This window comes from Lissotriton helveticus, chromosome 11 (genome assembly GCF_964261635.1).
Source record: "Lissotriton helveticus chromosome 11, aLisHel1.1, whole genome shotgun sequence".
Lineage (NCBI taxonomy): Eukaryota > Metazoa > Chordata > Amphibia > Caudata > Salamandridae > Lissotriton > Lissotriton helveticus.
The window spans coordinates 725,322,878-725,350,398 of NC_136072.1; the positions used below are offsets into that span (position 1 = coordinate 725,322,878).

Here is a 27,521-nt window from a genome sequence, read left to right on the forward strand (position 1 = left end):
CTGTGTGTGTGTGGGGCTGTGTGTGTGTGGGGCTGTGTGTGTGTGGGGCTGTGTGTGTGTGTGGGGCTGTGTGTGTGTGTGGGGCTGTGTGTGGGGCTGTGTGTGGGGCTGTGTGTGGGGCTGTGTGTGTGTGGGGCTGTGTGTGTGTGGGGCTGTGTGTGTGTGGGGCTGTGTGTGTGTGGGGCTGGGTGTGTGTGGGGCTGTGTGTGTGTGGGGCTGTGTGTGTGGGGCTGTGTGTGTGGCTGTGTGTGTGTGGGGGGCTGTGTGTGTGTGGGGGGCTGTGTGTGTGTGGGGGGCTGTGTGTGTGTGGGGGGCTGTGTGTGTGTGGGGGGCTGTGTGTGTGTGGGGGGCTGTGTGTGTGGGGGGCTGTGTGTGTGTGTGTGTGTGGGGCTGTGTGTGTGTGTGTGTGGGGCTGTGTGTGTGTGTGTGTGGGGCTGTGTGTGGGGCTGTGTGTGTGTGTGGGGCTGTGTGTGGGGCTGTGTGTGTGGGGCTGTGTGTGGGGCTGTGTGTGTGGGGCTGTGTGTGTGGGACTGTGTGTGTGTGTGGGGCTGTGTGTGGGGCTGTGTGTGTGGGACTGTGTGTGTGGGGCTGTGTGTGTGGGGCTGTGTGTGTGGGGCTGTGTGTGTGGGGCTGTGTGTGTGGGGCTGTGTGTGTGGGGCTGTGTGTGTGGGGCTGTGTGTGTGGGGCTGTGTGTGTGGGGCTGTGTGTGTGGGGCTGTGTGTGTGGGGCTGTGTGTGTGGGGCTGTGTGTGTGGGGCTGTGTGTGTGGGGCTGTGTGTGTGGGGCTGTGTGTGTGGGGGGGGGGCTGTGTGTGGGGGGGGGGCTGTGTGTGGGGGGGCGCTGTGTGTGGGGGGGCTGTGTGTGGGGGGGGGCTGTGTGTGTGTGTGTGGCTGTGTGTGTGTGTGGGGCTGTGTGTGTGTGGCTGTGTGTGTGTGGGGCTGTGTGTGGGGCTGTGTGTGTGTGGGGCTGTGTGTGTGTGGGGCTGTGTGTGTGTGGGGCTGTGTGTGTGTGGCTGTGTGTGTGTGTGGGGCTGTGTGTGTGTGTGGCTGTGGGGCTGTGTGTGGGGCTGTGTGTGTGTGTGGCTGTGGGGCTGTGTGTGGGGCTGTGTGTGGGGCTGTGTGTGTGTGGGGCTGTGTGTGGGGCTGTGTGTGTGTGTGGCTGTGTGTGTGGCTGTGGGGCTGTGTGTGGGGCTGTGTGTGGGGCTGTGTGTGGGGCTGTGTGTGGGGCTGTGTGTGGGGCTGTGTGTGGGGCTGTGTGTGGGGCTGTGTGTGGGGCTGTGTGTGGGGCTGTGTGTGTGTGTGTGGGGCTGTGTGTGTGTGGGGCTGTGTGTGTGTGGGGCTGTGTGTGTGTGGGGCTGTGTGTGTGTGGGGCTGTGTGTGTGTGGGGCTGTGTGTGTGTGTGGCTGTGGGGCTGTGTGTGGGGCTGTGTGTGGGGCTGTGTGTGGGGCTGTGTGTGGGGCTGTGTGTGGGGCTGTGTGTGGGGCTGTGTGTGGGGCTGTGTGTGTGGGGCTGTGTGTGTGGCTGTGTGTGTGTGTGGGGCTGTGTGTGTGTGGGGCTGTGTGTGTGTGGGGCTGTGTGTGTGTGGGGCTGTGTGTGTGTGGGGCTGTGTGTGTGTGGGGCTGTGTGTGTGTGGGGCTGTGTGTGTGTGGGGCTGTGTGTGGGGCTGTGTGTGTGTGTGGCTGTGGGGCTGTGTGTGGGGCTGTGTGTGGGGCTGTGTGTGTGTGGGGCTGTGTGTGGGGCTGTGTGTGGGGCTGTGTGTGTGTGTGGCTGTGTGTGTGGCTGTGGGGCTGTGTGTGGGGCTGTGTGTGGGGCTGTGTGTGGGGCTGTGTGTGGGGCTGTGTGTGGGGCTGTGTGTGGGGCTGTGTGTGGGGCTGTGTGTGGGGCTGTGTGTGGGGCTGTGTGTGTGTGGGGCTGTGTGTGTGTGGGGCTGTGTGTGTGTGGGGCTGTGTGTGTGTGGGGCTGTGTGTGTGTGGGGCTGTGTGTGGGGCTGTGTGTGGGGCTGTGTGTGGGGCTGTGTGTGGGGCTGTGTGTGGGGCTGTGTGTGGGGCTGTGTGTGGGGCTGTGTGTGGGGCTGTGTGTGTGTGGGGCTGTGTGTGTGTGGGGCTGTGTGTGTGTGGGGCTGTGTGTGTGTGGGGCTGTGTGTGTGTGGGGCTGTGTGTGTGTGTGGGGCTGTGTGTGTGTGTGGGGCTGTGTGTGTGTGTGGGGCTGTGTGTGTGTGTGGGGCTGTGTGTGTGTGTGGGGCTGTGTGTGTGTGTGGGGCTGTGTGTGTGTGTGGGGCTGTGTGTGTGTGGGGCTGTGTGTGTGTGGGGCTGTGTGTGTGTGGGGCTGTGTGTGTGTGTGGCTGTGTGTGTGTGGCTGTGTGTGTGTGGCTGTGTGTGTGTGGGGGGCTGTGTGTGTGTGGGGGGCTGTGTGTGTGTGGGGGGCTGTGTGTGTGTGGGGGGCTGTGTGTGTGTGGGGCTGTGTGTGTGTGGGGCTGTGTGTGTGTGTGGGGCTGTGTGTGGGGCTGTGTGTGTGTGTGGGGCTGTGTGTGGGGCTGTGTGTGTGGGGCTGTGTGTGTGGGGCTGTGTGTGTGTGTGGGGCTGTGTGTGGGGCTGTGTGTGTGGGGCTGTGTGTGTGGGGCTGTGTGTGTGGGGCTGTGTGTGTGGGGCTGTGTGTGTGGGGCTGTGTGTGTGGGGCTGTGTGTGTGGGGCTGTGTGTGTGGGGCTGTGTGTGTGGGGCTGTGTGTGTGGGGGCTGTGTGTGGGGGGGGCTGTGTGTGTGTGTGGCTGTGTGTGTGTGGGGCTGTGTGTGTGTGGCTGTGTGTGTGTGGCTGTGTGTGTGTGTGGGGCTGTGTGTGTGTGTGTGGGGCTGTGTGTGTGTGTGTGGGGCTGTGTGTGTGTGTGTGGGGCTGTGTGTGTGTGTGTGGGGCTGTGTGTGTGTGTGTGGGGCTGTGTGTGGGGCTGTGTGTGGGGCTGTGTGTGGGGCTGTGTGTGGGGCTGTGTGTGGGGCTGTGTGTGGGGCTGTGTGTGGGGCTGTGTGTGGGGCTGTGTGTGGGGCTGTGTGTGGGGCTGTGTGTGTGTGGCTGTGTGTGTGTGGGGCTGTGTGTGGGGCTGTGTGTGTGGCTGTGTGTGTGTGTGGGGCTGTGTGTGTGTGTGGGGCTGTGTGTGTGTGTGGGGCTGTGTGTGTGTGTGGGGCTGTGTGTGTGTGTGTGGGGCTGTGTGTGTGTGTGTGGGGCTGTGTGTGGGGCTGTGTGTGTGTGTGTGGCTGTGGGGCTGTGTGTGGGGCTGTGTGTGTGTGTGGCTGTGTGTGTGTGTGGCTGTGTGTGTGTGTGGCTGTGTGTGTGTGGCTGTGTGTGTGTGGGGCTGTGTGTGGGGCTGTGTGTGGGGCTGTGTGTGGGGCTGTGTGTGGGGCTGTGTGTGGGGCTGTGTGTGGGGCTGTGTGTGGGGCTGTGTGTGGGGCTGTGTGTGGGGCTGTGTGTGGGGCTGTGTGTGGGGCTGTGTGTGGGGCTGTGTGTGTGTGGGGCTGTGTGTGTGTGGGGCTGTGTGTGTGTGGGGCTGTGTGTGTGTGGGGCTGTGTGTGGGGCTGTGTGTGGGGCTGTGTGTGGGGCTGTGTGTGGGTGTGGGGCTGTGTGTGGGTGTGGGGCTGTGGCTGTGTGTGGGTGTGGGGCTGTGGCTGTGTGTGGGTGTGGGGCTGTGGCTGTGTGTGGGTGTGGGGCTGTGGCTGTGTGTGGGTGTGGGGCTGTGGCTGTGTGTGGGTGTGGGGCTGTGTGTGTGTGTGGGGCTGTGTGTGTGTGTGGGGCTGTGTGTGTGTGTGGGGCTGTGTGTGTGTGTGGGGCTGTGTGTGTGTGTGTGGGGCTGTGTGTGTGTGTGTGGGGCTGTGTGTGTGTGTGTGGGGCTGTGTGTGTGTGTGTGGGGCTGTGTGTGTGTGTGTGGCTGTGTGTGTGTGTGTGGCTGTGTCTCCCGCTCTGGATGGCAGGGTTCCGCCCAAAAGAAGGGGCTCTCGTTCTGCGGTGGGTCTGGTGGATTCGCCCTCTGATGACTCATCGGCATCTGAGTCTGGCCGTCCCTCTACCTCTACAGGAAAATTTGTGCATAGAGAGGAGGTTCTGTACATTCTGCAGCATATCCAGGAGAACTTGGGATTTGCGCCTTTTTCATCCTTTCAGGGAACAGAAGGCATTTTTCCCAGTACGTTAAGCCCCCTGTTTTTGCTATGCCCTTTCATGGGAGGGTCAAGGACTTGATCTCTGGTGAATGGCGTGACCTAGAATGCTCTTCATTTCTACGCTTTCTGCAGAAGCTGTATTCTCGGGAGGAGGAACAGTACTCCCTTCCTCGCACTGTTAGACGCCATGTTGGCCACTCTGATTGGTCGTACTGCAATTAATCAGGAGGATTTTTCTCCTTTTGGATGGTACGGACAAGAACATTGATGGGGCTCAAAAGCAAGCTTTCTCTGCTGAGAATTTGACTATGAAGGCAGGTATCTATTCTACTTATCCGGCTCAGTCCTTGTCGGCGGACTTTGAGAAGTTGGCCACAGCAATTCACGAGTAGACTGATTGCTCTAATTTGCTGGTTTAGATGGAACAACCGGCAAAATTATTGGCAGACATATCTTCGGATGTCCTGAGATGTTCTGCCATCGCAACTGGTTCCATGGTACTGGCCAGGAGGAATCTGTAGATGTGAGCCTGGAAGGCGGATTTTCTGAAAAGTCCTCTCTCCTTAAGATTCCGCTTGAGGGTACAATGCTGTTTGGGAATTAACTGGACAGCATGATTACCAAAGCTTTCAAGCTTTCAAGGATCGTAGGAACGCTGTTCCTTACAAGGGGAAGGCTTCGTCTTCTCCCTTTCATCGCTTTTGGAATCCTCCTTCTTCCTCTTCTTTTCATTCCTCCTGTCAGACCTCCAAGTCTTTTTTTGGACCGTCAAAGAAAATTTCAGTCCAAAAAGTTGTCGTCCTTGTCAGGCGCCAAGGGTCAGCCTGATTCCTTCAAGCGGAAGTCCTGACAACGATTGCAGGACTTCTTCGGTACCTGTGGGCGGGAGTCTTTTTTATTTTCTGGAGGCTTTGAGTCTGGATGTGAGGGATCTTTGGGCTTTGAACATTGTCAGGAACGGCTATCATATCGACTTTGTCGCTCTGCCTCCCAGCTGGGGTACCATCGTACTTCTTTCCCCAGGGATTTCGGTAAGTTGCGGGCTCTGCTGGATGGGGTTCGGGCTCTTCTGGAAAAGAAGGCGACATAAACACAACACCTTTAGAAAAGGGGTTTATTAAAAAAAATACGAAGACTCTCTTTTTAGAGTAAGGTTTTTTTATTTTTATAAATCTTTTTATTTAAACAGACTCGACAGTAGGTACAGTACCAGAAAGGACAATAAAAAAGAGGGTACAACGAAATCAAATATGCATAGAAATACAATAGAGTAGTTCATTGGAAATCACCGGAGGGGGGTCATCACTGTCAAGGTTGCGGGGAGGAGTACAGATATCACCAGGTTATGCATTCCAGGGGGCACATATCTTGGACCATTTTCGGGGCAGCACTGGGCCATATATACAGTCTTTTCTCTTAGCATACACCAATCAAGGTCTTTTTCCCAATCAGTAATCGTGGGTGTATGTGAGGCCCCCCAAAGCTGTGCTATGTTCTTGGCGATCATATAGCCAAGTGTGACTGACCCAGTGTGGAGTATGTGTTGAGGCCGGTCGGTTCCCAGAAGTTAAGGAGGCACCTGGGCGCTTCTGGCTTAACTTCGACCTGCAATGTTTCGCTAATGACTGTGTGAACTTTGAGCCCGTATTCTTGGATTAATTCACAATGCCAAATTATGTGCATGAATGTGCCTATCTGCGTGCATCCTCGTCTACAAGACCCGTCTGTCAGCCCACCCATGTGTACCAGTTGGGGACACGTTATATCTTTCGTTGCACTAGGCGAAGCCGTGCCGGGATTGCGACAGTGTTGGGGGAGGAGATCGCCGTTTGCCAGCTTTCATAGTCTAGCTTGATGCCATTGCCAGTCCTCGTAGTGACAGTAATGGGTCATCCATATTGTTAATGAGTTTTCGATAGGTAAGGGAGATAGCCTTCTTGGGCAGGTGACCATCTAATAGTCTGTCCTCTAGCGGGGAGCCATCTGGTGGAGAGGAGTTCTCGTGCAATGCTGTCTGTATTGCGTGCCTGACTTGAAGGTATCGGAAGCGCTCTGCATCCGTCAGAGCGTATTGATTTTGGAGCGCATTGAAGGGCTTCACGCCCTCTGTGTTCCATAGGTCCCTGATGTGGGAGATGCCAATTAGGTGGCATTTGTTGAAAACCTTGGAATGTCCCAAGTCACCTAGCTTTTGCGTGTCCCATAGGGGAGTGGCAAGGGTCACCCTATTGCTCCAGCCGAGTGATTTTGTTGCGGCATGCCATATTTTGACAGTGTGGTTGGTAGGACCAGTAAGCGGGTATCTGTCTGGTTTGGAATATAGCGCACAATTGTAAGTCCCGTTCGGAGGGGGCCAATGGTCCATATTGAATCCCGGGTAGTCAGGACGGCCATAAGTGCAATGGTTTATTGCAGTAAGGTGCGCAGCCCAGTAGTATTTTTTAATGACTGGTAATCCTATACCACCATCATACCAGCTGAGCGTAAGTTTTTGTAAGGCAATATGCGGTCTCCCACCCCATAGAAGGTCTCGCTGGAGCCCTTCAATATTTCAAGTATGAATTTTTGGAACAGGATCGGCCGAGTTTTAAAATGGACCATCTTGCCCAATAGAGAGAGTGGGAGTGTCTTCCAATTCATGATGTCACATTTCAGTCTCTGCAGGGGGAAGGGGAGGGGAGGGGGGAGAACCAGATTACGGGTGTATCTGACAGAGGGGTCGAAAGAGATGAATATGCCTAGGTATTTAAAGCCATCCGAAACTATCGCTAAGGGGCAGTCCCGGGGCAGCGGAGGAGGGCCCCCACAGAGGATATATAGGAAAGATTTTTGCCAGTTGACACGGAATCAAGACTACCTAACAAAGCTATCTAGAATGTAAAAAACGGCGATAAGGGATCTTTTGGGGGACATGAGATAAATAAGGATATCATCAGCATATAATGAGATACGGTCTTCCTAGTCAGCTGACCATCGCATCCCTCGAGTCATTACATCCTTGCGTATCCATGCTGCAAGTGGTTCGAGGGCCTGAGTGAATAGTAAATGGGGAAAGGGAAAATCCGTGGCGGGTCCCTCGGCTAAGCGTGAATGTCTCAGATTTTTGTTGTTTACGACTACTTGGGCCTTAGGCGCTGTACAGTAGGTGCACCCACCGTCTGAAAACAGGCCCAAATCCCAGTTTTGCAAGTCTTGCAAAAAGATAGGACCACTCCAGTGTATCAAATGCCATAGTGGCATCTAGGGAGACTGTCTGCATCTTCTGGTATAGTCGAAAGGCTTGGGGTTTTTATTTTTGCAATGCGCACTCTCTCTCGCACTCTCTCTCTCGCACTCTCTCTCTCGCACTCTCTCTCTCTTTTCCCACACGTTCTGTTCTTGGCAAGGCTGTCTTACTCTGTGACAGCTCCCACTGAAAGACTACAAGAAAGAAAGCTTTAAGAGAAATAAGACGTATTCAGGCTAGGATAAAGTAAAACACCTAAGTCAATTAAAATAATGATAGTCAAAGGTCATCACAGGGTGTCAGACCACAAGAGTGCATCTAGCATTACAGGGTTGAAGGTTGTCTCCATTCGGCTTCAGTGGGCTGCGATTTAAGGCTTTCCGAGTTCTTGGGACAATTTGGCGGATGCCGATGGTTTGGTTGGGCGTCTTTTCAAGGGGTTGCGTAATGTTCTTCCTTCTCGGAAACACCTGTTTGTTCATTGGAGCGTATTTGGTAGCATATACTAATGATATTTCTAGATGGCCTGCTAGAGGAAGTTGACACAGATAAATATTAAACTAACTTATTTGTCCAATCCCTTATTGCTCGCCCCTCTCATATTCCCTACTAGTGTGACTCAATGGGAATATTTTACTCTGCCCATCTCGTCACCTTGGAACACAGATTCTATTGACGTTGGTACTTTTTTCCCTAATTGCGTTGTGCAACCTAACCATCAATTCACAGAGTGACACAAGTTCATATCTTTTTTTCTTTCAGATGGAAGCTTTGCCTGAGGATGAGTTCCCTGACATGGATGAAATTCATTCAAAAACTTTATCCAGTAAGTATTCAGTCAACTGCTTGCCCGATGGAAGAGGTTTAATGTTGCTGCTTTACTTTTCGTTTGAGTAAATGTCTGATTAATATTGTAAAACATCTTAGTATGGTGTCTTTGTGACAAGTGTAGGGATATTCAAGCTGGGAGTTAAACATGCATAAACGAAATTGTTAGGATATATTGCAACATTTACAGTACTGTATTCCTAGACGTATACTATTCAGTAGGCTGAGAAAACTGCGTTGAATGAATTACTTTTACTAATTAAAGTTACTTTAGGTCTTTTGTTCAAGGTTTTGCTTGCCAGATCTTTAAAAGCGCTCCAATTCTAGCCCTCCTGAAAAGGGAAGCCTTGTGCTCTTACTCTTTGTATCTTTTTAGCTTTCATTCTTGTGTGTGTGTACATTTTTTTAGAATAAATCCATTTTTATTAGCAGAACACATGGTAAGACATTACATTGCATCTTTGCCTACAACCAAAGGACCGACTGCGTTGAGGTCATTAAGGAGGGAGAGAACTGGTGAAGAATAGCAAATCTGTATATGTTAAGTACCCAGCAAGCCGCCTACAACCCAACCTGGGCCGCCTGCGTCAGCAAGGAGGAAAAGAGCAAGCGACGATCAAGTTCATGCAATATCAATACTAAAGGAGACCTGCTGAGTGCGATGCATATTGTTCCTATAATTAGAACTAAGCCCGTTACAGCAAGTCCAGGACCACTGAGTCTGCCTTTTACTTAACAGGGAAACAAGAACATAACAAAGAGAACATTTGGAGGTCTGTACTAATGGGACCTAAACCTTCCCTATCCTCCCTCCAAAACCCTCTCCAGGTGATCTACGATTTACTGACCTGGGCATGGATGTAGCCATGAGTGGAGGCCACTAGCAAGACACACCTCTCAGGGGACATACCAGAGGCCAGCAGACCCTCCCCCTCCTATTGGTCCGGTATCAATTTTAAAATCTGTAGGTAAGCAGGGCATGCCAACTCCCGGAACTCAATAGAGAGTATAGAAATAAAGGGGGCTCATACCTTTTCATAGTCAGATTTATCCCCCAGGGTGGCCATGGACAACCTTTCCATACCTAAAAGAGACCACAACTCGTGAAGCCATTGAGTTTGGTCCGGAACCCTATCTGTTTTCCAACCCTTTTAGAGCACTCAGTGGGTGGTATTTAATGCCAAGGCGATGTGCCTACCTTTAAGAGAGCGCAGGGGTAAAGTCCATGCATTGGGCAAACCCAGTATGGTGTACCTATGTAGCCTGGGAATAGTGGTGTCAAAGGCGTTGTCTATCTCATCGAGGATTTTTTCCCAATACCTCGTCAAATCCTCCAGTGCAGCTACTCTCTCACCCACTGCATCCACGTCCCTTCTAACTTCGCGGAGGCCTGCCTGCAGATCTGTTTTGATGGCCAACATGTCCTCCTGTTGGTGCGGCAAACAGGGACTCTAGGAACTCCCGCGTGACCGCCGTCTTCTCCAATAGCTGGGCTGACGTTATGTGAGCCCCCTGCCGACTTCATAAGGAGGTCTCGCCTTGAGCGGTTCTTTTTAATTTTGGCAGTCGCCATGACTGAGTCCTGGACGTGCCCCACTTGTGCTAGGCAGCTGCATCAAGGTTGTAAGGTACAAAGGTTCCCAACCGACCCCTGTGTGGCCTCAAGACAGGAAGGCGATGTCCCGCATCGTCTCACCTTGCAGGGGGTGCCTCTGCCTCTCCCTGCCGGTCGCTTTACTGGTCTCGCTCTGATCTGTGCTAATGCGAGACAGGGCCCAGGGGCAGCTCTCCTCCTATGCAGGGAGTGTTCAAAGGACCCTGTAGTATCGCCAATAGAAATCCACAACCGAAGGCCGACGTGCCATGACCCTGTAGGGTGGCTCTGCACTTCGTAGTCTGCCCCAGCTCTCTTCAAATCCGGCAAGGCCCAATGCTCTTAGTCACAGAAGGAGGCCTCGCCAAGTGTCCCAGCCATTACGCGAGGGCACTGGTGTAGGTGTGCTCGCCCCATCAAAGTTCGCTTTTGGAGCCAGTGAACCACTGCTATGTGCCATGGGGCTGCAGCCTCCCTCCACACTGCCTCCGAGGTTCTGTCAATGTGTCTCCCCCGCAAACCCCTGGGTCAGTAAACATCACTCACCCCTGCGGGCCGCTACAGGCTGTCTTTGGAGACTCAATTGTTACTGGCTGGGCGCATAGTGATCTCCTATTTGTGCCCTTCTTGTTGCTGCTCTTCGGCACGAGGCACACACTGGCCTTGGAATTGCTCATCTCATGCTCAGTAAGGGCCTCGCCGCACCCCCAACGCTTCGGGTAGGCTGCGTCAGTACTGGGCCCTCACTTCCGCAGCCAGGTCTGGTGCTGTAAAGATCGCAGGTCTCCCTCCTTGGCACTAAGACACGCGACTGACGTGATCCTGCCCAGGGGCCTGGTCCTGCAGATAATGGAGGGCCGAGCGGGATTCCAGCCGAGACGTAAGGCATCCCCTCTGCTGTGCTGCGTCAGGCCTCAAGTCTCTGGTGGAGGTCGGGGAAACGGTTCGCCTCGGGTCGCGAGCAAATAGCGATGGGTAGTGCAGGAACCTGCTGAGCCCCAGGACTTCATCCGCGCTGAACTGCACGTCCCCGTTGGAAGCCGGGGAGCATCGCTCTGTTATCCGATGGGTTAGATCGCTACCAGTGCAGCACTGGGATCGCAGTGACGGCCTCCAACCACTGGAAAAAGATTAAAGCGCTATGGATTGTCAGTCATGCACAGTGACTTTACATTGGATGACATATATGCTATTTTTGAGATTACCTGAGCCTTCTGACTTCCTTTGGACACGATTCATGCTTCTGAAGGGTTTGTTATGGGTACAAAAATGTTTAGCTGTCCTCCAATTATTTTTTCACACAAAGGTCGATATTATTTTCCTCTCAGCTTATGCTGTTTTTTTTTTTGGTTTCACATGAGCTAGCGCATGCGTTGGTCTGGTGAGACATTTACTGAATGGGCTTTAGAAATGCCACCATGCTTGTGCTGGCCTAGAGTGTGCTGTTACGCGCAGTAATGCGCATTCATCGCATCGCATCGCTCGATCTGGTGCCATATGACTTTCCTCTCGCTTAAGCGCAAGCTTCAACTCTCCCACCCCACCGCAGAGCGCCTCTCGCGGCCGGACCCTTTCACCTTGCCGAGCTGTCCTCAGGTGCACCTTGGCCTTTGCTTGCAGTCCTGTTGCTCAATCTGTGCTAGGTGCCCCGTGGGTCCTGTCACCCTACTTGCATTTCTCAAATGTGTTCTCTGGGGAAGGTCTTTATTGTAAGGCACTCGAGTCGCGTCGCAATGCTCCGTCCATCTCTTCCTTTGATGCCCATGTTTGACTTGCACTCTGCTAGCGGTATTGCGAGGGCCGCAAATTCTTAACGCTGCAGCAGCTCACTATTTCACTGTAAATTGGTTCTATATTTTGCACACTCACTAAGTTATTGGTGTGCTTTACATGCGGATTAAACAACCGCCTCTGGCCCGGGAGACGCGAGAGCACTTTGTTTGCCTTCACCGGGCCCAGAGTCCGTCGACGTCACCACCAAGCTGCGCTGGGATTGGCGCCAGCACTGAGGTTACCCCGGCAACAAGTGTGCTTGTTGTAAATGCACTCATTTATGTGGCTTGTTGAACTGCGTCAGCGCTCCCTATCTGGACTCCCCGGTGACTCGCGTTCCAGAGATGTAATGGTGCCCAGTACCTTATTGAGAGGAAACCAGTTGCGTAAAGGTCACTGAGAATCTTTCTTCATCCCTGCTGCCCCCTTCAAACGATATATACGTAAAAAGAAAATGCACTACTCACTATTACTGTAAACCATTGGTTCATTAACGATTCCCACATGTACCGGAAGTAATTTGTTAATTTTGTTGTCATCTCGAAAGCTTCTCCGTCTTCCACACCACAGAGCGCGTCTCATGGCTGCGTGTCTTGTTTTAAAAAAAAAAAACTTTCAGCGCGTTGCACGTGCTTGTTTTCTTTACTTGCCCTCTCAAGTCTTTGTTCTGTCCCCTCGTTTGACTCCTTCTGTTCCCTTGCGCTTACTGCCCTCCTGTCTGTCCCCATGTCTACCTCGCTTTTTCGCTCTTCACCCTCTCGCTCTCTCTGTCCCTTCTTTGTCGCCCTCAACGTACTTATTTCTTCCCTCACATTTCTTTCTCTGTGACTTAGTTCTCACCCTCTCGCACTCCTTTTTTAGGTTTCACCTGTCAAAAGCTGCGCACCGCGCAGCTTTTTGGCGCAGGCGAAATCTGATGTCAACAGTATGTGGCTTGGTCACCGCCCCTCTGTCCCATTGGCTAGCTCCATAAATGGAGGCTAGCCATTGGAACAGAGATCTGTCCGTCAATTGCGGAGCAGATTCGGGGGCGTTCCGGCCATTTTTACTCATCCTGCCCCTTCTGACAACGTCATGCGGCGGTGGGCGTTTTTTTTTTTTTTTCGTGTCGGCCTGTTTTGTTCTTTTTAGAAGTGTCTGTTGCTGGAGTTGGCTGCAAGATTTAAGTTCCCACGAAGCGATCAGGTAAGGAGCATTTTCTTTCCCGCCCCCCTCCCGCTGTCCATGAGCCTGTTCCCATCCCCCCCTTCCCCTCCCCCCTCCCGGTGTCCGTGTGCTCCTCCCCGCCGCCCCTCCCGCTGATACCTTCGGGTGTAGTTCGCACTATGTAAAACTCCGGATAATGGAGGAAATGTGTTTATTTCAAACTGCATCTAAACTCATGCTGTGCCAGCCGCACAAACGCCGTGGAACACCAGAGTCTCCACAGCATCAAAATCGGCCGTCAGGACATTGCTGGTTTTGCATTTTTTGGTGTGTGTGACACTGGAAGGTGGAGCGAATCCTCGCCCTGCTCTGCACAGGACCCTCCGGCACTATGGGGGAATGCAGGGAGCATGGACTCCACCCAGACGGACTTCAGAGCCCACAGCATGCCCCTGAAGCTGCCCATGCCTGTCCCCGCCGAGCTGGAGGAACGCTTCGCCGTAGTGCTGGTGAGTCTCTCAGAGCCGGGCCGCATCCAACGCCCCTGCTTGCTCTGGACACAAAGTGCCACACAGACTACGGGCACTCACTCAGCGCTGGGCATGGCCTGCGGCCTTTTTGCAGAAATAACAATAGTGATAAATTGCGTTTTATATAGTGCTTCATACCGCGCCTGCTGTTTTAAGCGCTATAAACAACGTGTTCCTATAGATGCAGATAATCTTCTGTGGTCGTAGAATGGGGCTAAACTGGGTAGAACCCAAAGAAGGGGTCTAGCAAAGTCCAAAGCTGAGTGCCTGAAATCGAATGTTTTTCTAGTTGTTTCTCCTTTGTTTTGTCTGGTTTGTCATGGAATGCTGACTGTGAAATTGATTTTTTTTATATAGCGCTCAGAACTGCAGTTTTGTGATTTCCAAGTGCTGTAAATCATGGTTGTTGTTATTCCCCATTTCAATGGCACTGACTTTATGTTCCCTTGAAGGATAAGCAGCTGAGGTGTATCTGTCAGGATGTGAACTCGTGATCAGCAGCTCCTACAGACATACATTCGACTGATTCTAGCGCTTAACTCACTGAGCCAACTTGCAGGCCCTGTTGTCTCTGTTCTAAAGTTTGGGTGGAGGGCATTGTGAGGGCGGGGATAAACTTTTGGGCTGTTTCCTGGGAACTCACTACTGACACGGTTTTTCATGCCCATTGGAGTATTGTGCAACATTGTAATCAGCTGTGTAATTAAGCAGTTCTATTTAAAGCTTCGGAAAGAATTGCCAAATCCCCAGGATCACACATGCAGTCACGCAGCTGAAGAGATGAGGAATTTCGTATATGTTACAGTTTATAAACAGCAAAGGTGACCTGCTGCGCGGGGCTGGGCCTGCCAGTCTGGGTACACTGAAGCATTGTGGTTCTGGGGGTGACTGGGTGAGATAAAGGGGGACCATGGCCGCACGGGCAGGGGTGAATGCATTTTGCCCACTGCTGGGGCACATGCACCGTTCAGACGTAGTCTCGCCAAGAAAGTAGTCGGGAGATTTGATAGTCACCTCCCTCCTCCCTTTCTCTCAGCACTCAACCCTCATGTGAGTTTCAGGGTATTCACCCTCGCTCTCTCGGCAAGCATTAAACCCCCAAGCTACCCCCGACCATGGCCGAGCTGGAGTCATAGCTGGGTCAATGAGGTCCCGTCATGGGACACATACTTTGCATAACTGTAGAATTTGAGGGTCTCTGCACATTTCTACTTCATCGTAACAAACGATGTAAGATCTCTTCGTTGTATGGAGGGCCCTGGCCGCCCTTCTTATGTAGACATACACCTTCTGCCTTTGTATTTCGGTGCACTTCTGAGCTTATAATTCTTAGGGGCTGATTTACAAGCCCCTGGCGCCGCCCCCTTGCGTCTCTTTTAGCATGGGAAAAGCCCAGCACTGCCAGCTCCTCTGCAGGATTCGTGGAAAGTATAGACGGGTGGTGGTGTTTCCTGAGGCACCCCAGAGCAAGAACGCCCACGGCTCCTCTGTGAAGCAGCAGGAGACACTGACGAGCACTTTACAAATCAAAGTCCGACAAAATCAGTCATAAACTACAGACCGATGGTGTGTTTACAAATCGCTGAAGGCATGCTGTTTTTTTTTGTGCAAATGGTGGTTTCTGCCAACCAGGAAGTAGAAACTGCCACATACGGACCCCGTATGCAGCGGGGACCATTCCCGGTGGATGTCGAGAAATGTCATTTTCTCACTCTGGGCTCTGCGTTCAGCAAGATGCCACTGTGCTTCTAGGCACCTGCACTGAACACATCTGTCTTTTGAGTACGAGTTGTCTGGTTTAAACTTAGTGTACCAAGGATCTGAGGTCTCCTTTTAGGGTGTGGTGGGTCGCATTTGTTGAGGTACACCTGTGTGGCACCTACAGGATCACATTGGTACCACCAGCCATTTGCTACTGGTGAATTGTCAGAGTATTTCTGTGATTTACAAGTCAGCCTTGCAATCAGACATACCGCATCGCTCAAAATCTGTTAACAAAATATATGGCAGCAGGGTGCCACGCATTTGCACCATTACCGCACAACTATAAAATGTGTCTGAATGTGAGAAAGCACACCCTTCTGCCCTGTTGGAAACAGAAGGCCTATGGCAGTGCCCGCTTTGTCCAGCTAGTATCACTGCGTCAGCAGAGATCTGCGCAATCACCTACACTCTGCTCATTCAGTGCTTGGCCTCTCTGCTGAAACTACCATCGGCAATGGCGATTTCGGTGGTGGTTTTGTGAGAAGAGACGAGCGGCCCAGTATAGCAGTAAGACCTCTAGACTTTGTCTATTCTGTGTATCCATCCGTCTTTATCCGTGTAAACTATCTACCGTTGCTTTTATTATAGCGCCTGCGCTCACAGAGGTTTCATGGCGCTGGATGCTGATATTAGGTTGATGGGAGGGTGCCAATGGAAACCCTCAGTGCAATATTTCGTTTTCGTTTGTTCCTGGGTTTCGTGGCTCAGATGCCCCTGTGTGCCTCACAAGTTAGATCACCGCCTCTTTTTTTGTCTTCATGGCTCACAGGCATCTCTCGAGGGATGGGCGGTGCGGTGTTCAGACATTGCCCACGCGGTGTTTGCCATCACTGGCTCCGCATAAGGAGCATTTTTGTGACAGAGCAGAGCGGGTCACACAGTGAATTTTGTCAATGGCTGTATCGGCTGAGCCGATGCTCCTGTCTGTGTGCTGCAGTGGGTGTGAACAAGTGGATGACACAACAGCAGGTCAATGCATGTAGGGGGCTGGCTGCATACCCCTAACAGTAAACATGTTAGACAAATCATTTTAGTAATATAAAAAGGTCTTGGTTACACAACTCAGGGGTGGCCCTGACAAATGCCATAGTTGCTAAATGCCAACGCCGTGTGATCCTGAGCGCACCTCGTGCCTAGTTCTTCCATCACCCAAAATTCCTGTCTTTTTAGGTTGAGGCTACCGTCGCACTGCGAAGCAGTGGGCGGAGCCGAAGATCTTATGATCTTACAGTGTGGGGCTTTGTCCCGCCTTCTCTTCAATTGGCTAGCTCCATAAATGGAGGCTAGCCATTGGAAGAGATGTTTGTCAATTGCTCTTTCCTCCTCAAAACGCGAATCGGGGGCGTTTCTGTCTCTTTTTTAAGTCCCGCCCTCCACACCCCCCCTCTCGCCGAGGTCCGTGGCTTGATGCGATCCATGGGTGTTTCTGTCTCTTTTTTTAAGTCCCGCCCCCCACACCCTCCCTCTCGCCGAGGTCCGCGCTGAGGAGCGCTTCTTTTAATTTACTTAGTCCCATTATTTATTTATTTCGAGGGAGCCCAAAATCACCGCCGGTCGGCCCGGGACAACCCCCTGACGTCCTTCCCCCGGGCCGCGCAGTGATTGGGTGCCGGCCCGGGACACCCCCATGACGTCATTCCCGGGCCGCGCTCTGATTGGCTGCCGGCCCGGGACCTGACTTGTTGTCCGTTCTCTTCGAAAATACCTCCTACCCCCGCACTATCAACGAGGAAGGACAGCCGACCTGGAACGTCGACCCCCGCCAATGTTTAGCAGAAGTTCGGTTATCGCTCTCTTTTGAAGGAGGCCACCAGACTTCAGAACCAAATCAGGAAAAAAAACCTGTATAAAGTCGGAATTTGGCCATAAAATATACAAACACACATAAAAGACTGAGAGTCCTGATTGCCGAATACCGTCTCGAGAACCAGTGTTTTCTATGTCTGTGGTGTCAGAATTATACATTACAATGACGTCACACGGGCAATCCCTTGGAGTTTAACGAACACTGAGGCATTCGCGCCGCCGAGCTCTAGCTGGCGTCTCCCGCCTTACTCTTGTCAGCACTCGGCAAAAGTTATGTCCGCTCCGAGTTGTTACACAGCGCGGTGCAGATGGATTCCCCCATAAGCCGGCTCATATCTCACGTTGCCGCCATCCTGAGCTACTGATACCTCCTCGGGAGCCCAGATAACTAAAGCTCTCCGAGTGCTGGGTACGTGCGGTTTCATCTTACTGTTCACGCGTGCCACCATACTTCACGGATGTGTTTTTGTAAGACTAGAGAGTACCGAAATTCCCTGCAAGATCTTACCTCAACAATTACAGCATTCATTTGACAACTTGTTGCTCGTTCACTTTGAGGTGTCTAATATTAATAATATTGCTCATGCACTAAGCACGCAACTCATTTGCCTCTTGTTCCCTAAGCAAGGGTGTTATAAACTGGCTCATTGGTACTCAATCGAGTTTCATTGACCGAGATGTTGAGTCTGGTCTGCAGTGATTCCAACCTGTGATTTACAGGTTACATCCAGATTTGTGCTACAGACGAGATTGAGGAGCAGCTAAGTGGCTCACAACACCTGTGCCAGAAATCAACAAGCGTTTTGGTGTTCTCTAGCCCAAAATCTGCTATGTCAACTCTATCTACTTCTGCAGATAAATGACCTTTAATAGGATGCAGGACATTACCTCCTCATTACACCCCCCTCCAAGTAATCACTTGATGAGGCCGCCGTGCCTCCCAAAGACCGCGTGAATTTATTTATGCAATTTTATATAGCGCGGACTTTACCCGAAGGTGTCAGAGCTCTTCACAATAGGAACAGTAGTGATACATGAGGAACAAAATACAAAAGCAAACTAATTATGTGTTGCGGGCAGTTCAGTGCATTCTCCCACATACCATACACCTGGGGCTAAGGACAGCTCATTGCCTAAAAATGTTTTGACATTCACGTGTTAAATTAATCATGTCATGTACAATGCTAATAGCTCTAACTTTTGCAATGCCGAGACCGTTGCATTGTAAATGCTTGTTATCTTATTCTTACAGGTGCTTCTTCATCCCTGCTTTCTCTCTTGGTCCCAATTTCTCTATCCTTCTCTACCTCCTTTTTCTACCTTATTTTTTTTCATTTGCTCCCCCTTCCTTCTTCCTTCCTGTCCTTCTCTTTCTCGTTGTTGTTATCTTTCTCACTATTGTTTTATCTTTCTCTACCCCCTTGTCATTATATTCCTAGCCTTCTATTCATCCCTGCTTCTCTGGGGGGGGTGTGTGTGGCTCTGGGTGTGTGGGTGTGTGTGTGTGTGTGTGTGTGCGCCTCTGGGTGTGTGTGTGTGCGGCTCTGGGTTTTTGTGCGTGTGGCTCTGGGTTTTTGTGCGTGTGGCTCTGGGTGTGTGTGTGGCTCTGGGTGTGTGTGTGTGTGTGTGTGTGGCTCTGGGTGTGTGTGTGTGTGTGTGGCTCTGGGTGTGTGTGTGGCTCTGGGTGTGTGTGTGGCTCTGGGTGTGTGTGTGGCTCTGGGTGTGTGTGTGTGGCTCTGGGTGTGTGGCTCTGTGTGTGTGTGTGTGTGTGGCTGGCTCTGGGTGTGTGTGGCTCTGGGTGTGTGTGTGGTAGTAATTGCTGTCTGCTGAGCTCGTCCGTAGGGTACGATAGATCTCACATTTGCAAGAGATAAAGCTAATGGCAATGTAAATGACAATGCCATTTATTTATCTGTTTTCCAAACCAACACATAAATACCAATGTTGTCATTTACAATGCAAATAGCTCTAACTTTTGCAAAGGCGAAACCGTTGCATTGTAAATGCTTGTCTTTCAGTTGCGCCCTTTTGCACATTTGGTTCCCTTTTCCATCCACTTCTCCTCTTTTTGTTCTCCCTCTCGCTTCCCCTCTCTCCCTCAGGCCCCCTCCACCCGCAGCACTCGTTTTACTCCCCCTGCCCTCCCCCCTTCATTATTTCACTCCCTCCATTCACAGCATGAAAAGTTCAATGGCGTGATCTCAGACCTGCGTATGTTGGGATACCGGTTCCTATTTACAATGTATTCCGTGATCTGTTGTTAATCTTTTCTCAGAGGATTAAACACTGCTCGTTTCTGCTGTGAGGAATCAGCGTGTGGTTGGCTGCACACTAGGGATTTATCAGCATTGAGGAGGTTCTGGTGCCGATTGGCTGAATTGCAGGGATTTGCTGGATTTTGGGGATTTTCAGATGCTGATTGTCTGTCTCACTGGTTTAAAAATGGCTTAACTTGTAGTAGTGAGATCAGACTGTTTGTGTGGCTAGGCTTAGATCATGATTGGCTGACTTTAATTGGGATTTTGCATGTTGACTGGCAGTCTGCATAGCTATGTAATACTAATTGTGCAGCTGTGTTCAGCACCAGGTTCCAGTTGACTGCCGGAGGATTTCAAGATCAGATTTGTTTTGTGATATCAAAGCTTGCAAACTTATTCTGCTCTTACCAATGAAGAGGACAATTATGTGATGTGTGTGTGTGCATATGTATATGCATATATATATTCACTGAAAAAACCATAGGTCATAGACCATATATAGTTAGGAATTAGCATTTAAAAAACCTTATTTTACTCACACAAAACCATTGAAATTCCATATATAGTTAGTTGCACTAACTATATATCGCGCACCCGCAATCCACTGCTGATCATGTCACATATTACATCATTCATGACATGGTCAGTGACATCACTGATGACATCACTGATGACATCTCAAATGACATCACTGATGACAACATCCAGTGACTATGTTTCTGTAAAGTTAAAATATGTCTTACATATTGAAGAATGAGTGGATGTATAAGTGTCTGGATGAAGGATTTAGTAGGTGCATGCCTGACTGTATGAGTGAGTGATTAAATGTGTCTCACTGAGTGCATGGGTTAGTGACTAAACTGTCTTAATTTGTGCATCATTATGTCTGTTCTGTAAACTGCTGCATGTGTTGATCAGTAGCTATATGAGTAACTATATGGGTTATTGATTGGTTGCCCAAGTATTTGTATGGGAGACTGAGTGTGTGTGTGGGTGGCTGGGAGGTGTATGACTCTGTGCATAGATGTGTGAGCAGTTGATTCACTAGATGTATGGGTTCAAAAGTGCATGTGGAAACAGCTGTATGGGCGGTTGACTGTGTGCATGAGTGTATTGGTGAGTGAATGGATATCTCAGTGCTGCATGTCAAAGTAAGTACATATGTAAAACACAGTACATGTGAGAGTTGACATATATAAATAACTGTGCATAAGAGCCAGTGAATGTGTGAGTGGCTGTATGGATCACTGTGAACTTGTATCAGGGATTGTATAATAGAGTAAATATGTGTTAGTATATGTTTGAATAAGTAAGGTGTGTATAACTGTATAGTTGAGGAAATGGAGGTGTGATTGATTCTTTGCATGACTGACTAGGTGTGTGAGTAACTCCATGGATGAGTGACAGTCTGTGAGTGTCTGTTTACACTGAGTGTATCTAAGGTTATATTAGAGTCTGAAGAGGTTCATCGTATTATCACATGAATGATGTCATCAGTGATGTGATCAGTAATGTCAAATGAGATGTCATCAGTGATGTCATTTGAGATGTCATTTGAGATGTCATTTGAGATGTCATCAGTGATGTCATCAGTGATGTCATTTGAGATGTCATCAGTGATGTCATTTGAGATGTCATCAGTGATGTCATCAGTGATGTCATCAGTGATGTCATCAGTGATGTCACTGACCATGTCATGAATGATGTAATATGTGACATGATCAGCAGTGGATTGCGGGTGCGCGATATATAGTTAGTGCAACTAACTATATATGGAATTTCAATGGTTTTGTGTGAGTAAAATAAGGTTTTTTAAATGCTAATTCCTAACTATATATGGTCTATAACCTATGGTTTTTTCAGTGAATTTTCAAGGTTTTGTAAATGCTAATTCCTAACTATATATGGTCTATAACCTATGGTTTTTTCAGTGAATTTCAATGGTTTTTTAATAGCAAATATCATAAGCTGTCGAATGTCAAGTACGTGGTAAGTGAAAACATTTTCGTGTTTATGCACACTGATCTGCTTTGAATGGTGCCCCCCCCTCATTTCTATTAGGAGTACTCTCTCTTTGCAGATAGTGAAAGGTAGTTAACGCAGGCCTTTGCCCCCGTTGTAATCCGTCATGCCTGCTTCTCTCTCCATTTGATTGATTGTTATCCAAGTATTTACTGTTTTAGAATTAGTTCTCTTTGGTTCATTCTCTATTTACAAACAAACACAGAGTCGCAATACTCTGTTTAGTCTTTGCAGATAACGAAAAATCGTGTAAAAAAAAAAAGAAAAGGAATAGAGTAAAATCAGTAGGCCACTAATGGGATCTCTTTTTGACCTCGCTAAAATAGAAACATTAGGAACAATCCCTCATGACAAATACAAAACTAGTGAGATGAACTGAACTCCACACAATGATGGCTGCAAAACAGCTCGGCTCCGCCACCCACCCCGCCCAAAATAACGATAAAGAGCGGCTGCCATGATTGGTTGCGGAATGGCCACAACGGAGCTACGAAATGGTGCTCCTCTCATGCTAACCCCAGCTTCAGTCTGAAACATCCAGAAACACTGTAGACTACCAATTCGATCAGTTCCGGTAGCGCCCCAATGTAACCCGGTAGAGAAGAACTAGCCCTCCCCTCTTTGACTGATGGTTCTTGTTGCCTGTCCCTTCTGTTGTCATTTAACAGAACTATTTAGCCTGCTGAAAGGGGTTGTGTTCCGACCGCTGGTTGGTGGAGACATTTTGACTATATTCTGGACCTGCGTTGTCGCGTAATGCGTCATATGATGCGCCGCGTTAGCGCATCCGGAAGTCATCCGGGGCGCGCAGCGCGTAACGTAAGCATAACAAGTCATGTGACTTGTTAATAAAACTTTTCATTGGTTCATTTTACTTTTCTTTTTTTTTTTTTTTTCTTTTTTTTTAATTATTTTTATGTTAATAAACCTTTATTTGAGTATGCAATAAAATACAAGGATGGGCCTACAACCACACGGGCCAGCCGCTAAAGAGGAGAAAATACACAATATACACTTCCGTAGCGGTAACGATCAATCGTCAATGCAATACTCCATATAATATACAGAACAAAAACAGATTTTGTTTTATAAAAAAGAACAGACACACAAAAAAGGCGAAAGTGTATTACTGAAGGTCAGCCCAAAGGACGGGAGGGGACAGCAACAAAAATGGAATCAAAGCTATACGCTCCAAAGAGCCCGGATGGGGGGGGGGGACGGGGCACGAAGGAGAAAAAGAAGGGGGGGGGGGAGCCGGAAAACCAGCACAACCCCTATATGCAAGGTTCCAAGAACGCTCGCCTAAGGAGACCGGGAAAGCTCAATGTCATCCACAAGGGGAGGAGTACAGATGGCACCACGATATTCATTCCATTGACCCCACACCCTAGTCCATGCCCTGGGTCTGCCCCTAGCCACGTAGACAGTCTTCTCACGGAACATAGACCAATCCATGTTGTCTTCCCATTTCGATAGTTCAGGGGGCTTGGAGGCCCCCCAAAGTTGAGCAATATCTCGCTTCGCAACCATATAACCCAGGGTGGCCCACCTAGTCTGGGCCACCGAGCAGTCAGTGGGCTCCCAAACATTCAAAAGACAACGACGAGGTTCCGGACACAAGGACACCCCTGTCACCACAGCCATAACCTCAAGCACAGCCGTCCAGTAAGCAACCACCATCGGGCATTCCCAAAGAATATGTAGGAAAGTCGCACTCAAACCACATCCACGCTTACATAACCCATCGGAAGAAAAACCCATCACAAGCAAACGAGGTCCCGTAACATACACCCGATGAAGGATCTTCAATTGGACCAAACGGAGACGAGCCGGGATAGCCACCTCTTTAGGAGAAGAGAGGGCCGACTGCCAATCCTCGTCATCAAGCTCCAAACCATCACGAACCCACGCCTCCCGAAGTCGGACCAACAGATCAGTCCGATTATTAATCAGTTTCTTATAAATCAGGGAGATAGTGCTGTCAGGAAGATGTCCGTCAAGGACACGGTCTTCAAGGGGGGAAGAATCAGGCGGAATCTCACCAGGAGCAAATACAGCGGTCAAGGCGTGCCTAACCTGTAGGTATCGAAAGAATTCCCGACCACTCAAGCCATATTCAGCCTGGAGGGCCTGAAACGTTCGCACAGAGCCCTTGGAATACACATCACCCACTTTAGAAATTCCAATCATGTCCCAGCGATCGAAACCCTTGGTAGACCAAAGACCGCCCAGACGTTCGGAAGCATAAAGCGGCGTGGCTAACGTCAAGCGATCCTCCCAGCCCAGGCTCCGAGTCGCGGCCCGCCACACCGCCAAAGCAATCGACGTAGGACCCACAAGATGGCGCCCAGCAGGGCGAGAGTAAAGCACTCTGTTAAAGTCACCTCCCGGAAGCTGAAGTCTATCCATCTCAAACGCCGGATTACTACCCGGCGAGAACATGATGTGGTTAATAGCGGACAAGTGTGAGGCCCAATAATACCTCTTAAGATCGGGGAGTGCAATGCCACCGTCATACCAAGGAATGGAAAGCTTAGCAAGAGCAATACGCGGGCGTCCATCCCAGACAAGTTGTCTCTGAAGGGTCTCAATCTCCCGAAAATAGGACTGAGGGACAGGATCATAATAATTCTGGAGAGCGTAAAGAAACCTCGGTAACGACATCATCTTAAACAGGGCTGCCCGACCAAGGGGAGACAAGGGAAGCCTGCGCCAACGAGCAACGTCCAAACGCAGTCGAAGCAACGGAGGAAGGAGATTACGATCAAAGCGAAGAGACGAGTCCCGAGTAACGAAAACTCCCAAGTATTTGAAACCATCCCGGGCCACGTGAAGAGGGAGCCTGCTCGGTAATGGAGGCAAGACACCAGACAAAACATACACACAGGACTTGGTCCAATTGATTACGAGGCCCGAGTTAGCACCAAAGGACACAAGAACGTCAAATAAAACAGATAAAGACTTACGAGGGGAGGTAAGATACAAGAGGATATCGTCCGCATAGAGCGAGACTCGGTCCTCGAAGTCCGGGGCCCAGAGGATCCCTTTAAGGGACGGTTCCCAGCGGAGCCAGGCCGCCAACGGCTCAAGGGCGAGCGCAAACAGTAGCGGGGACAAGGGGCAACCCTGGCGGGTGCCCCTGCCCAGGGGGAAGGGAGCAGACACCCTACCATTCACAACAACCTGCGCCAAAGGTTCCGCATACAATAACTTAATCCAGCTAATAAACTCGCACCCGAAACCGAATTTCTCAAGAGTCGCCCATAAATAAGGCCACTCCACAGTATCAAAGGCCATGGAGGCATCCAAGGACGCCAAAATGGCCGGTTCAGTCAGTAGCCCCGCCCTCGCTATCACGCCGTGAAGACGACGTAGATTCAAAGCAGTGTTGCGATGCGGGATAAAACCAGATTGATCCGGATGAACTAAGTCCCCAAGAACCGATAGGAGTCGGGTCGCCAAAAGTTTCGCCAGAACCTTGGGTTCAACATTTAACAGGGAGATGGGCCTATATGAGGAACAAAGGTCGCGAGGTTTACCGTCTTTAGGGATGACGACTATCGTCGCCAAACGCTGATCATAGGGAAGGAGGTTACGCTCACGTGATTCCAAAAACATATCGCGGAGATATGGCGCCATTTTATCGGGTCGCAACTTGTACAACTCAATAGGCAAACCATTTGGACCCAACGCCTTGCCCGAACGGAGCGAACGAATGGCAGTAGCTATTTCATCAACCGTAAAGGGGGAGTCCAAAGCGATACGGTCCAAATCAGAGACACAGGGCAATGCAATATCACGCAAAAGGAGGCGAGAGTCAGCCACATCCCTCACAGACACAGGAGCATACACAACACGGAAATGTTCCGCAAAACGATCTACAATGGCGATCGGATCAATCACAGTCTCACCACTCGCAGACTGAATCACAGGCACCACACGATTAGCTCTTTCTTTCTTGTCCAACCACGCCAGGAGTTTACCCGCCTTATCACCAACATCATACAATCTGCCTTGTTGCTCACGAAACATCACTTTTGCAGCGTCAGTAACTAGGGATTTATATGCAAACTGTTTTAGACCCAGGGCATGAAGTTTCTCAGGCGTGACACCAGATCCCAACTCGTCCTCCAAGGCAGAAATTTCCCCCTCGAGGTCCACTACCTCCCTCTTCCCGGCTTTCTTAGCTTCAACAATCAAAGAAAGGGCCTGTCCACGAATCACAGTTTTGAAGGCTTCCCACAGGGACACCGCCGAAGGGACCGACCCCTCGTTTTCCAGGAAATAAGCATCTATGGACTTGAGCAAGAGGGCACGAGTCTCAGGGGAGGAGAGATACCATGGGTTAATGGGAGCCACTCGGCCCACTGCCTCTATCCCAACCTCAAAACGAAGCCAGAGCGGCGAGTGGTCAGAGATGCCCCTTGGCAAATGTATAATCTCACGGACCGCCGCCGACTGGGCAGCGGGCATCAGGAAATAATCTAGCCGAGATAGGCTACCATGGGCACCAGAGTGAAAAGTGTATTGAAGCTGAGTAGGATGTAACAATCGCCAGCAGTCCACAAGGCCAAAAGTATCCAAAAACCCACCCAACCAACGCTGGGCATGCGGGGTATCCCTGGAAGGATGGCGATCGTGAAGGCCAGAAAGCACTGAATTAAAGTCACCGGCAAGAAAGAGTACACTATCAGGAAGGTCCAACAAGACACGGCCTAAATCAGTGAAAGTAGCAGTTTGCAAGCCTGGGGGGACATAAACATTAAAGAGGGACAGGGTGCGGCCCTCATATCTACCCACCAGAACAATATATCTCCCACGATCATCCCGAATCACCTCATCTATCGCCAGAGGGAGGGAGTTACGAACAAGGATACCCACACCCCTGGATCCTGAAGTAAACCCCGAGTGTGCCACAAGGCTGTAGCCCCATCTATTCATTGCATTACATACATTCCCAATCAAATGGGTCTCTTGCAGGAAAACAATGTCCGGTGACAAACGTCTTTATATATTTCAACACCACACTGCGCTTGATGCGATCTCCCAGGCCATTAACGTTCCAGGAAACAAATTTCAACCCCCTACCCCCATCCCACCCACCCGAGCCAGGACCCCCCATCCAAGAGCTAGACATCAGAAACATCAGTAAAGACAGAAGCAATTCGCCTTGAAAACAACACACAAAAAAATAAGAACTTCCCATCCCCCCTCCCCCAAGCTGAAAGGAAACACCCCCCACCCTGCACCCCTGCAAAAAGCTAAAGAGCCACTCCAACCTGCAGTGTGCCTGTCGCCCCATAACCCCTAGTCTACACAAAGACCCCGGAGGAGGAAAGGTCTCCGTTCCACCCGCCCCCAGACTACAGTAAGAGCAGGAATCAACACACAAAAAATAAATAATCACATTGCAGAGGTACGCCGGCCACCACTCCTGGGAACGTATTCAAAACGAGACATCAGAGTCAAACAATCAGATCTCCACACCACCTTCGGCACCACCAGGGTGAGCGGCAGACTCAGTCTCAGGAGGACGGTCAGGCAAGGAGTCCAGCCAGTCATTAACAGCATCCGGTCTATCAAAGAACAGAGTACGCTCATTATACTCGACACGAAGTCTGGTGGGGAAAAGCATAGCATAGCGTAGACCCCGATCTCGAAGACGTTTCTTAGCACCACGAAACTCCATCCGTTGCCTTTGAACCTGTTGGGAGAAGTCCGGGTAGAAGTTCACTGTGGCATTCTCGAAGGCCACCGGGCCCTTCACCCGTGAGGCCTGCAGGATAGCGTCCCGATCCCTATAATGAAACAGTTTAGCCACAATAGGCCTTGGCGGAGCACCCGGCTTAACTTTGCCCCCCGGGACACGATGTGCGCGTTCAACCGTGAAAAATTTGGTAAGCCCGGAGGGGGCAAGATGGTTTAAAATCAGACCCTCAACCAGGAGATCAACAGAGTGGGGTTCAGGGTTTTCCGGTACACCAACCAGGCGAACATTGCAGCGACGTGCCCTGTTTTCAAAATCCTCCAGGCGTCGGGTCATGAAGTCGTTCACCCGACGAAGATTCCCAACCTCTGTCTGGAGCTCCGAGATGTCTTTCGTGAGGCTAGATGATTTAATATCCAATGACTGCACCCTCTCATTCGTCTTGCCGAGATCAGCACGAATCAGATTCACCTCAATGGCCACGGTGTCAAGTTTGTGGGCCAAGGCCTCGTACTGAAGGCCGGTGGATTCCCTCACTCCCGAGATGGCGCCCATGATATCCTGTAGGGAAGGCTCCGCCGACCCTTCCAAAATTCGTTCAGACGCCGTACTGTGGCCAGGTAGGGCAGCTCCGGGGGACCCCTTAGATTGAGTATAACGGTCCATGACGTTCGTCTGAACCGGCGCTCCGCGCAGAGGTGTTTTCGTCTTGCGCGTTTCTCTGTCC

At 50.6% G+C, this 27,521-nt stretch overlaps 1 protein-coding gene across 3 annotated transcripts in view; it reads left to right on the plus strand.

Moving 5' to 3' along the window:
* CDCA2 (cell division cycle associated 2) overlaps positions 1 to 27,521 on the plus strand; it is a 484,453-nt gene that overhangs the window by 27,798 nt on the left and 429,134 nt on the right. For all 3 annotated transcript variants that reach the window (XM_078666604.1, XM_078666606.1, XM_078666605.1), the window contains exon 2: positions 8,129 to 8,192. In XM_078666604.1, the coding sequence (XP_078522730.1) occupies positions 8,129 to 8,192 (64 nt within the window). The remainder of the gene's footprint in view (positions 1 to 8,128; positions 8,193 to 27,521) is intronic.